This window comes from Myxocyprinus asiaticus, chromosome 29 (genome assembly GCF_019703515.2).
Source record: "Myxocyprinus asiaticus isolate MX2 ecotype Aquarium Trade chromosome 29, UBuf_Myxa_2, whole genome shotgun sequence".
Classification (NCBI taxonomy): domain Eukaryota; kingdom Metazoa; phylum Chordata; class Actinopteri; order Cypriniformes; family Catostomidae; genus Myxocyprinus; species Myxocyprinus asiaticus.
The window spans coordinates 14,608,859-14,622,111 of record NC_059372.1 but is presented as its reverse complement, the minus strand read 5'-3'; the positions used below and the strand labels follow the sequence as shown (position 1 = coordinate 14,622,111).

At 37.7% G+C, this 13,253-nt stretch overlaps 1 protein-coding gene across 1 annotated transcript in view; it reads right to left on the bottom strand.

Moving 5' to 3' along the window:
• Positions 1-4,147: 4,147 nt before the first annotated feature.
• The window catches only part of LOC127419895 (plexin-A2-like), a 318,335-nt gene continuing 309,229 nt past the window's right edge, over positions 4,148-13,253 (bottom strand). Inside the window, exon 32 of the mRNA XM_051661704.1 lies at positions 4,148-8,087. Within this exon, the coding sequence (XP_051517664.1) occupies positions 7,992-8,087 (96 nt within the window). The 3' untranslated portion in view covers positions 4,148-7,991. The remainder of the gene's footprint in view (positions 8,088-13,253) is intronic.

Sequence of the window (13,253 nt, the reverse complement as noted above, 5' to 3'; positions counted from 1 at the left end):
TATTTTTTAATTCTTTCACTGATTTCCCTCCCTTTCTCTTATGAAGAGGGAATTCACTAAAAATGAAGAGAGCTGTTCAGTTTGTAGTCCTTAAACCTGGAAGAGAATTAGCATTATCATAGGTTCCCTTCATATTTTCCATTGGGTTTTTAGTTTTTTGGTTTTCAGTTTATGGTAAAATAAAGTTATTTTTCGTAATGAAAATATATATATAAATTTTATCAGTATATATAACCATGATAATTCTGTGGTTATGGTTTTACTACAAGTTCAACTGTAGTAAAGCTATGTTAAATAAAAAATAAATAAATAAATAAATTAAAAAAAAAAACAGCTTTGGTAAACAGATGTAAATGTAACTACCACATAATACATGATAGTCCAACCCTCGCTAAAGTGACGTAAGTCTTTTCAAATCAAAGACCAAACCATCTACTAAAGAAATCATGCTTTAAGCATTTAGCCACTAAAGCAAAAATATGCGGATTGTAACCACAAGGAGTCGTCTTCACATTTTGGAGCCTACGCGCAACTGTTAATTTAATTCGCCCCTCAGTATTACCCAGACTGCTCTTTTTGCTTTTGTATCTTTAGTTTTCACACATTCCACTCTCACATCCCCTCATGATTTCCTCCCCCTCTCTGTGCCTCTATCTGTCTCTGACAGGTAGCCTGTGAGAACAGTTCTTTGAGGTTTTACTTTTGTAACTAGCCTCAGGGGATGCGGTGACTAGCCAATGTTAGGGTATCCAGGATTAGTTCGTCTGCTAGAGACCTGCGCATGATAGCATGACCATCTCTTCACCCTGAGCACTTGGCTGAACTTCGCTGGAGGATAACACCAATCTAATGATCAAAGCTAACACATTTTGATTTTTGTTAGATAATATTATGTAAATGTGCCAATTTAAGGTTCTATCTATATGGTTCAATTAAAAAATAAAAATAAAATTTGTATGTAATCCTCAAAGCCAGGCTAGTTTGTCTAGATATATCTGAAAGTGAATTTTGACTGAGGCTAACTTTGTTAGCTTTGAGGTCATCTACAGCATATGCTAGCAGGCTGCTTTTAAAAGTTGACAAAATAAACGTTTGGCACATAGAAGCATTTACAGTGATCTCTTACTGGAAAATGGACCAACAATATGTATGAATGCCACCTGCCGGCAAACTAGCAATAGCAAATAGCAAACAAACCATGATTAGACTGTGACAAAAACTAAAAGCCATTGCCTATTTAAAAAAACAAAAAACAAAAAACAAAACAAAGGACCAGCCCTTTGATATCGTCTACCCAAACTGTTTAAACTGTCTACACAGGAAATACAATTGTGAAATGTGTTTGATAAACCAGTTTACTGAGTCTTTATTATGCCAAAATGCTGAGCATTGCTAAGACAGGTTAGCTTTCACTAGCTAAACAGATCAGACAATTTACCCTTTCCAGAAGTAAATGGAAAACAACTTTTATGTGCGTGAGTGTTCTATAATTAATCACATTTTGATTAAATAATGACGCTACTGATGAAGCGAACATAGATACAGTAGATCCATATTTTTAAGACTTTACGATGAACATTACACATGTACATTAGTCCATTACAGAACAGCCTTTTCAAATCAACATCACTACAAATTAAGCCTAAACAAGCCACTCCATTCTTAACATAGTACTGAATGCTGCTCATATTCCCACATGGAAACACATTGACAAGCCATCAGCATTCACAGTGAGGCATCACAGCTAATGAAGTTGCACTAAAACCCACTCCACTGCCTGGGGCAGCACCTCAATGGCGATCAGAGGTCTCGGCAGAGCATGCGGTAAAATATTTATGACCAGCTATTACACGTTCATTATTGATGGCTGTGGTTGATGGCGGGCCTTTGAGTCTATCTGTTTGACCAGCTAATTAGCAACAGGCCACACCATGGCAGATTATATCGACTAGAGGCATAAGCATCAATGACAGATGGATGGTGGTTGAAAAACTAAATCGACCTGCAGCTTTTTTCTTGCAGGTAGTTTAGCTAGCTGCTTCAGCTGTTGGTGCGATTCGTCTCAGAGAACTGCAAGTAATGAGAAACAGAGCCAGACTGAAAAGATTCCAGTGTTCTTTGACGACATGAGTGCACCCTTTACAAAAAACCTAGAGTTCTGACAAAATTGCTGCAATCTTGCTGCAAACTTCCCGCAAATGTCCCACTCATTATTTTCCAATGCAAATGAGCTTGTGATTCACCGAAAATGTTTGCCAGAAGTTTGGAGCTCTTCATCAGTAGTGGTGGACCTGCAGCAAACCTTTGGCGACAATGAAGAGTTTTCAACAAAGCTCATTTGCATGTGAAAATGAGTGGCTAATATGTGGCAAGTTTGCCAGATCTCTCGATTTTTTGTAAGGGAGAAGTCCTAAGTAACCAACATATGTTGTGATTCTGTTGCTGGTTCCCAAGCATGGAATTTTGGAATGCTTGTGTCCAAATCAGGTTTCTACCCAGCTTAACCAGCAACCTCCCTTGGTCAATCAGTTTCAGCTAAAAGACCATGTTGGTTGACCACCTTCAGCAGAACGTACCTGCATAAACCAGCCTTTCCTGCTTGAAAATAACACCTTAGGCTGGTTAAAATTATTTTGATTTTGATGGAAATTCACGCTGGTCTTTTCAGCACCCTGAAAGTACACATACTTTGCCCAGATTTCTTTTGGATCTTTTTGCCTTTGGATTAGTATCTAGATACATGACCCAGCCATATCTAAGCATCAGAACACTGTAGAGACGTGGGGGTGGGCTTGTTTGACTTGGAGCAGTGTTCTGAGGCTTAAGACCCTTAAGGGCATCTGGGGGCTCTTTTTGAGCACTGTATTGAAGCCATTGATGGGACATTGTGGCAGCAAGTTTTGCTACAGCAAGCACCACTGCCATTTTCTTTAGAAAATGTACCTAGTCTTTAATCTAATCTTATTATCTTATATCTACCTATGTGTTTTTCTGTTGGATGTTAGAACGACATTCAGGAGAAGTTTTCACGAAATTCATGATATATAATGTATTCTTGCTCTTTTTAAGATGTTTATGAGATGTTTGTACACAATAATGCAAAGCTTTCCAGATGATGCAGTCTTTAACAGTCATCTTGGCAAGGTACAGTATTGTGTGCTTACTGGCCAATCGTTACCTCAGTGAACAATGTACTGTATATATCTGTGTGTTCACTGTGAATCAAGGTTGCAGTGAACAAAGTTATCTTTATTCACCCTTCAGTGAATAAAGTTACTAAACATATTGCAGTAAGGTGTGTTTGGTGGTTTTCATGCCTGAGCTAGAAATCTCTATTGATTTAAAACCGGCACATCTACCTCAGTTCCTCTGGGGGTATTTTATATGGCTATCAAATCAGGAACCACTGGTCCATTACCATTGTAATGTAATTTGTCTGAGAGTGGTGTGAGAGAAATGTCCAGCTAGGGATAATGGCCATGTGGAAAGACAAACTACAGAACTGGGCTGTTTAAACTCCATCGGTTACCTTTTTACGCAGCATGTCTGTGCGTGAGTGTTCATTGATGGCGGGGTTTAAATTGCATCCCTAGATTAACCCCAACTAAGTGGGATGAATTTGCAGCCATTTCTAAACCCCAGGGCTGACAGAAGCCATTCTGTTTCTGTTGTCAGGTAATTCCAGAGTACTACAACACAACACCATACTGTATTTAGAACTTTACTATGAAAACAATGCAGGCTATGTCATTTTCTGTCATAACACAATAACTGCAAAAGAAAAAAAAAAAAGAAGGGCTGTCAATTTAACATGTTAATTTGGTGATTATTTTAAAAATAACATGTTACAAAATTAATGCAATTAATCATGTCCCTTGAAAACACATTTATTCCATAATAAGGAATTTTCCTACCATTGGAGCAATTTAAGCTTAAAGTACCACCATATGTATTTTTGTGAAACCCTAACCTTAATCAAGGCTTTACTCATCAGCCACAATAATGTAATTTCTAAAATAATATATATCTATAGTCTATAGTATGTATAGCTATATAGCTTACTGTAAATTCACACTACATTGTTTTAGTGTATTTCTGAATATAGTATTTTAAATAAGAAAAACAAAGACACTAGTTTTAACCAGTAAATTGTATTTATATATAACAACAGTACAAAGTGAATCCTTGGCTTGCAAAATAGGTGTGCTTCATATTTACAATAGGTACACAGTAATATAATATGTAAACAAAACAAAAGTAATTAAAAAAACAAGACCAACTTTTTTTCTTTTTAAATACTTTAACTCTCTTACAATCCACAACACTTAAAAAACAACAAGAACAGACAACCATAAGTGTTATTATTATCATCGAGGTCATTATTATTTCTATGTACTATGTTACAGAACTCCAGTGTCTACAAAGAGAGATTTGTTTATCATTTTGCGTGATTGACAATGGAAGGATATTCATCTCTGGGGTGACTACAAAAGCCTTTATCTCATTTTTGTTTCCTCGAAATGATTAAGATCGGTAATATGAAGATAATATGAATATTTAACTTGTTTGTAGCATGCTATTCAATCACAGAGCAAAACATGAGCTAAAAACATAAAAGTGCTCAAAATTGCTGTCAAGACGCTCGATTCGTGCCAAATATAAAATTAACAACCGTTGCGACCGCCGCAAACGACTGCTGATATTTCAGAAAGCTGCCCAGTGCTGTCAAATTTTATTCTGCTCTGCAGAATAGTGCAATAAAAATTATAATTAACTTTTTTTTTAGATCAAATGTCTTCTAATAAAGAGTAATAAGCATTGAGTTGCTGAAATCTCTCTCAACAAAGTGCAATTACTTGTGCCACATCATTTTAAGACCGAGAAATACATTTAGCTCTCTGAATTTTTGCACAGGCAGGAGAGTCGTACCTCCTTTACTAATGTGGCAGCAACAAGATTCACATTAATACTGCAAGGGTTTGAGAGCCATATCATGGGAAAACTAAAAGGGCAAAAGGGTCAACAGATTTCGGAGAGACTCTTGCACTTGTAGAGCTGTCCAACTGGGCTCTGATAAATGTAAATGGAGGAAGACAGTGGATAACCAACAGTAGGAAGCTTTATCATGCGACATGGCTTTTAAATTCACATATTTACGTATGCTGACAATACAGTGTGTGCTTAGAGGAATGTGTGGTTGTTTAGGAAGTGTGGAATTCCCATAGTGCCCACTACACATTTAAGGGATAGTTCACCCAAAAATGAAAATTCGGTCATTATTTACTCACCCTCATTTTATTCCTAATGACTTTTGTTCCTCTATGGAACACAAAAGAAGATGTTAGGCAAAAATATAAGCCTCAGTCACCATTCACTTCCATTGCATCTTTTTTCCATACAATGAAAGTGAATGGAGACTGAGATAAACATAAAAGTTTGTAATAACATGAGACTCATGAGAATTAATTTTTGACCAAACTAACCCTATAATGGATCAGTTCGTTGTCAATCATACAGCTCTTCTTTTGTAATCTCCTGCACTGTTCCTATTTTTGATGTTTATTTTTTTTATTTCCTGATCACACTGTGCACCCAACTGGTTGAGATCAAAGCCGAGCTTCAAAGCAGCAGGGAAATCTGAAGCTAAAGGGGTCTCGCTCTCTCCATCTCATTCCTATGCTTCTCAAATACTCCGCGCGACACCACCAAACAACTGTCTGAGAGGGCATGCCATCTACACCCTTTTTCACCATTGCATTCACTCTCTTTATCTGATCAGACTCAAACACAGCTAACAAAGACAGGGAACGACACGTTGCTGATTAAATAAACTAGAAAAATGGATTAAATGTTCTAAGGCCACAGGGGAAAACAACAAGCACCAGATGCCAGATTTTACAGATGTCTCCCAATAAAAAAACATTTGACTTTAAAGGTGAAGTGCGTAATTTCTGTGGCAAACAGATTTGCAATGACTTCCATTGGTCGGGCAAAAACAGACAGTCCCACCCAAATCTCTTACATTGGTCGATTCAATGTCTCTGGAATCAACCTATGAATGGCTTACTTACAGGCATCTTTCCATTATAAGCTGAGATGAAAGTATTTAATATTGAAAAAATTACACACATCGCCTTAATCGGTCCCATTCTGCATTTTATAAACTAAAACAGGGCTTTAAGGATGAGTGAAGATTGAGGTCTGGTTAAAGAGCTGTAAAGTAAAGCATCATTTTTGTGTGTTTGGTCTTGACTCCAACAGCATTCTCCGTAATGTAGCGGTGAACCTAAACTGACACTGACCCGAACGACCTTGTCTATTTTAGTTAGAATAATCTTCAAAAACAGCCCTACCTGCCATGATGCATTATAAATGAAAGCCATGTTGTCGTTTGTTCTCGCTTCTGTTGACATATTTCATGTCAGATGGGGGAATGAATGACTAAAAACAAAAAAGCATAAGAAAAAGCTAGCAAGATTCAAGACATCTCAAGTATTTTACAAATACTTTATATTTACAAATACTGCTCCAAGCTCATGGTCTTTTCGTACCTGATTTCGCAAGTGCCACCGTATACATTTAATAAAGCATAAACCGACAAGTCCGTGAATAATTTAAAGTGATCTTTTGGCACTTAATCCTGACAGGTCCAGACTGGGTAGCACTATGTGTACCGACAGGAAGTGACAAACGGTATATTACATCATCGGCTTTCCTTGAGCCATCCACAACTCATGTGACCTCTTAGCACTTGAAAGTAAGAGTAGATGGGAACAGAGACATTTTTTTTAAAATATGAGGTACTGTATAATGCATGCAGACTACACACACATACATAATAATTAATACTTTCTGGTAAGATGATCTCGTGTGATTTCAGCTTGAAGGTGCTACTTGTTGCTGCATTCATATCATATGAGAATTTTGGCAGCGCTATTATGGAGACGGGGGTTTATCGAGTGTATAAGTTCTACAGGTAAGCTCAACTGACTCCTGTTTTTAGAAAGCAACAAAAATGCAAAGACAAAATAGAGTAATGTTTGTACATTCACATACGCTTACATGTAGAAAACAGGACACAAACAGACAGAGAAGACCATGGCAGAGTTTCTTAACCCAGCACGACACTGGTTTCTGGTCCTTCGGTGTCAGTAAGCATCAATCCTAGGAAACGCATATGAGTTTGGGCTGAACGGACATGCTGGTTGAACTTTGGCCACTTTTTGTTGGAGGTTCATTGGATCTCCCAGACAATGTGGATTTCCTACTGGTCTTTAAAGCCAGAGAGACTCAAAAGTCAAAGCTTGTATTAGCGTGTTGACATGCATATGTGTTGGTAACAGCTGCTTTTCGACGATAGAAAGAGACTTGAACTTTCATCACGGCAACAATGAGGAAGTATACAAGCGTCACTATGCCGTTAAGACTCAAGAGGCACACTGCAACGAAAAAACTTAAAAGCTTGTGTATAAAAATAAAATTTGGAAGTAAAAGTCATCAACTGGACCATCATGGCGAGGCAGTAGACGTCTATTTTCCTCTCTCGAATCCTCCTGAAATGGTTTTAGCAAGCACGTTTCTTGAGGAAGTATCAGTGTCTTTTGAAATCCTGAAACCATTGTTCGTGTTAATCAGTGCTAGGCACATCAAACCAGCCAAACAAAAAAATGAAACCCAAACAAACAAAAAACACATGAAACCATATGCTGCAGATGCTGCTCGTCCCACTTTGCTTTTATAAAAAACAAACAAAATTAGAACTCCATAGTTTCCTCTCTCGATTCCCATCACAAGATAAAAGCCACGTTTTTATCTTATAGTTGCCCATTGGTCTTGAAAACCTCTTGACTTCACAAAATTTTAGAAAAAATCTCAAGCTATTGTTGGTGTAAAGTATCTAGCCATTGCTCTCTTTCTCCAGGAGAGGCTTTGGGTGGTGTTTTGATTGTTTGAAGGACTTTTGTCCTTCATTCCAGCATTTGTTGTCATTCTCAGCTCTCCAACGACATGGCACCGATGAGCTGCTCCACTTTGTACGCCAGTCGCTGTTTCTTCGCTGTCTCGTCCTGTTCCAATGCAGCTGTGATCTGGGAAAAGAACGCAGCAACATGATAAGCACACTACATCATTACAACTGATCTAAGGTCAGCGGTCAATCATGTCACATGTCATATAATGTAATGAAGGATGGAGTGAGTTTGAAATACTTATAAAGCATTTAATATGATCCCAGGACAGAGAATGAACAACTCAAATTTAACATGACATTTAACGAAATGACTCTATAGCAGAGATCAGTCATCTGATAATAGCAGCACCTTAAAACTGATTCCAACACAGTTATCAGTCATTTCTAAGGCCATGTCCACATTAATCCGTTTGAAAACATTCCTAACGACATTCGTTCTCCAAAGTATGCGGTTATGGGGAGCGTTTTCAAAAGTCTCTGTTTTCGATGTTGGAAAATGCAGTTCTAGTGAGGATAAGAGGTGTAAACGTAGCAAACTTTTAGTTGTTTGGAGCAACTGCTTTGAAACGATGTGTACAGTGAAAAGCGCTATAAAAGTAAAACTTACAATACAATACAAAAAAAGAAATGCAGTCTGAACAAAGGCAAACATTTTTACCTCAATCCAAACTATATTCTTCTGTTCATTTTGAGTGCTTGGAATGATAACTGGTAAACGATTTCATCATTTGGGTCATGACAGGTTTGAGTCTACAGCTGTGTCCAAATTCACTCATTTTCAGGTTTGGAACAACATGAGGGTGAGTAAATGATGATAGAATCTTCATTTTTTGGTGTGCTACCCCTTTAAATCATTACTATGGCAACAGACATAGATATATGAACAAACAGATCTGATTTTGTCACATACAAAATGACAGTGTGCACAGTCAGTCTTAAAGATCAGATTTGAAGATTGATTCAGAATTGGGTGTGGTGTGAACAAACCCTATTTGACTTTTTAACAAACTCCAGAACATCAATTGTTCATTTCACAAAACGGACCCAGACAACCATTAAAAACCAGCTAGTTCTTCAGATTGAATACTCTGTATCTAATTATCACAGACCAGAGAGTTACTGCTCAATGAGGGCTAATTTTCGGCTTCTGAGAGAAAAATTGCCAGTGACTTCATTTCATGAATATTTCATTAAAAAGGCAAGTATAACTTTCGAGTCTGGCCCACACTGCAGAGTGCCATTGCTCAGTTTCATGTGTGTGTGTTTTTTTTAAAACAGCAGTCAAAGATGTCGAGTCATGTTAAGAGGGGGCGGACAGATGGGATGGCCCCTCTCTGTGCTCATGTCATAATCTCTGACTGTTGTGTCAAAGGAACACCATTGGAAGTGGCATTGTGGCGGCTGGCTTCCACTCATTTGCACATCAAACAGTGAAAATAATAGGAAACTACATCAATATGGCCACATCCATTGAGCCAAGATGGGGCTACATCAGTAATATCTTTCAGAGGCTTAAAATGGTGGACATGAAAGATGGATGTAGGCCAGGGGTGTGTGTGCAGGAAAACTAGGGAGGATGTGTGTAGAAATCTTCCACTGTAATAAGTCCATTAAAGGGATAGTTAACTTAAAAATGAACAATCTATTATAATTTAATCACCATCATGCTGTTCAAAATATGTATGACACAGAAGGAGATGTTAGGCAGTATCATAATCTCAGTCACTATTCACTTTCATTGCATCCTTTTTCTGTGCAATGAAAGTGAATGGTGACTGAAACAGTCATTCTGCCTAACATCTCCTTCCGTGTTCCACTGAAGAAAGAAAGTCATACAGATTCTGAAAAGCATGAGGGTGAGTAAATGACAGAATTTTAATTTTTGGGTGAACTATTCCTTCAGTTGCCTTGCCCTACAGTGTTGGGGAAAAAGCTAAAAGTCGCAGTGCTAGTAACTTCTACAACTAAATTTTTTAGTGGCGTGACAGTAGCTGAGCTATTTTCACAGCTTTTCCAGTAAGGAGCTAAATTCTTCAAACAGTAGTGTTATAGCATCTGAAATCACTACATTTGAGTCAAGGGAGTAATCAAATGCATGTAAACTGTCCTCTCTCTCATATGTAGTGCTGAGACATCCAAATAATTTAAGTGAATTGGTTCATTTGGACAGTTCATGTAAACTGATTCACTAATTCACTTGAGACCCTGTGCAGCCTTAAAGGGATAGTTCACCCAAAAATAAAAATTCTGTCAATGTTTACTCTTTTTCTTAACCCAAAAGGAAAGATTTTGAAAACAATTGTGCTCAGTGATGTCATATAATGGTAGTTTATGGTGACCACCTCTTCAAGCTTGAAAAGAACGCAAAAAGTATAATTCAGAAGTCAAATAAATTACTGTATGCAAAAGCGTACGATAATTTAGGTGAGAAACAAATTGAAATCTAATGTATTGTTAAGTGAAACTCTTGACTGACCGTTGATTTCCTGTGCACATTCATGAGAGTGCACAAGAGCAGTAGTTACACTGCACCCACTCACAAGATGGGGCGTTAAAGCGAAAACTTGTTTTGTTTATCTAAAATAGGTTCACCACAGTGATAGTAACAATAGAACACAACAGAGCTGCACACAAACCAGAGAACAGAACTTAGAAAACATGACTGAAGAGTTTGTAGTCGAAGAATAGATGCATTTCTATGCCCAGCCTTATTTGTTTGAACTGGAGTGCTTGAAAATCAAACAGAGAGATGGAGGTGGCTGAAGGCGGCCACACATACACAAGCGACAGTCAGACAGAGGGTACAGGAGACTGCAGTGTTTTTTGGCAGCTCTAACAAACACACATTTGAACTGATATGTACAGAAAAAAGATTCTTGGATGAAAGTTAAATGAATATTCCAAGTTCAATACATATTAAGCTCAACTGACATCATTTGTGGAATAATGCTGATTACCACAAAAAATTATTTCGACTCATCCCTCCTTTTGTTTAAAAAAAGCAAAAATCGAGGTTACAGTGAGGCACTTTCAATGGAAGTATATGAAGGACATTTTCAGAGGATTTAAATGCAGAAATGTGAAGCTTATAATTTTATTAAAGCAATTACATTAATTCTTCTGTTAAAACTTGTGTATTATTTGAGCTTTAAAGTTATTTAAATAATTGTTTTAGGGATTATGATTTTACATTGTCATGGCAACAAAGTTGCAAAATTTGTTTGTTGCTATACATTTTCAAAAGTATTTTAATGTTTACGGATTGGCCCCATTCACTTCCATTGTAAGCGTCTAAATAAATGTTTGTGGTAATCAACATTACGCCACAACTATCAATGTCAACTTGTATTAAACCCGCAATATTCATTTAACTCTCATCCCAGTAACAATGAGAAATTACATTAGCATCACTAAACCATAAAGACTCGAGCCACACTGAGGCAAACCAAACTTAAAACCGTAACATTTGGAAGTGAAGTCCTGGCCATCAATGGAAAGGCACTAGATATCTGTCTATTCTTTCATCAGCAGCATGGCTTTCCCAGGACACCTGCCATCCGAGCCAAGCACACCTGCTCGGCTCCTCTCCATAGACGTAGCTAAGGGGCAGGTCAAAACTCCTACAGCCACTCGGAGACTCCGTTAGAGCTTCACCACATGAGCATGTATTCAACAAGGACTGTGTGCACTGAATTTTTCATACATTTCAGTACAGCTGAAAAAGCACTCTCCACATTATTGTGTCTGATTCAGTCGGCTTAATTTTAAGAAGAGTGTATATTCTCTCTCTCTCGTCAGGTTGTGATCTGAAGGACTGACTGAAGTAATTATTTTCAGTTGTCCTACTCGCATTGTACAATGTACAATTGTACAATGTACAATTATTGCCCACCCAAAGATCGCATTCTTAGTTCCGGTCCTGTTAGGGGGTCCCTGGGTTTCCTGAATATCTCGATAGGGGGTCCCCTGGGTCTAAAAAAGGTTGACAACCCCTGGTCTATACTATTTGGAGAAAAACAGATAGAGTGCAGAGAAGAATGAAAAGCAACAACAAAAATAAGTACTGAGTGAACAAGGGAATGTGAGGACAAGAGGACAGAACAACAACTGAAGAGAGATATTTACATGAGAGAGAGTGGAGAGGTAGCAGGCAGAGTTGTGTCTCCCGGCTCTGGGAGCTCTCCTAAATGCTGTGTAAAGTAAAGGTCAGACTAATGGGTCCCCTGAGTGGAGCTGCCATTATGGCTGGAACATCTCAATTGTGGGCTCTACTCTACTGCTCTTTGTGTCGAAGAGGCTGTCAGTGATCTAGCTGTGTGTAATCTTCCTCATCAGAGCCCTATTCATTCTCTCTGTCCCCTTTTTTCCCTCCCTGTACATAAGCATCTGTGTGACTGACTAACAGAAGTTTCCTGCCTCTGGCTTTAGAAATGAAAAAAGATGACATCATTCTGTTAAACTCTGTCAAAGTGTGTGTTTTATACTACAGACATGGTTGTATTGATTAGAGAGTATTTACGACTTATCGGGAAACGATAGCATTCATGAACATATTTATGGCATTTTGTTCTTTTACCCTCTTTGAATTGTACAATTGATCCAAAAACAAAATAAATTCAATGCTTTATGATTTTGCAGCTATACAAGTTAAAGGGATAGTTCACCTCAAAAATTAAAATTCTCTCATTATTTACTCACTTTCATGCCATCCGAGATGTGTAGGAATTTTTACTTCAGCTAAACACAAACGAAGATTTTGTTTTTAAATAATATCTCAGCTCTTTAAGTCCATACAATGCAAGTGAATGGTGACCTGACCTTTGAAGCTCCAAAAATCACATAAAGGCAGCATAAAAGTTATCCATATGACTCCAGTGGTTTAATCTGTCTTCTGAAGTGATGCAATCACTTTCAGTGAGAATGTGAAAGTGAAAGTGAAGATTTATAGGAAAAGAGGACTTAAATATTGATCTATTTCTCACCCACACCTTTTGTATCACTTCTGAAGACATGGATTTAACCACTGGAGTCGTATGGATTACTTTTATGCTGCCTTTATGTGATTTTTAGAGCTTAAAAGGTCTGGTCACCATTCACTTGCATTGTATAGACCTACAGAGCTGAGATATACTTCTAAAAATCTTTGTTTGCATTCTGCAGAATAAAAAAAAAAGTAATACACATCTGGGATGGCATGAGGGTGAATAAATAAAGAGAGAATTTTCATTTTTGTGTGAACTATCCTTTTAAATGTTTGTAGCTGTACTTAGATATTTTGAATGTC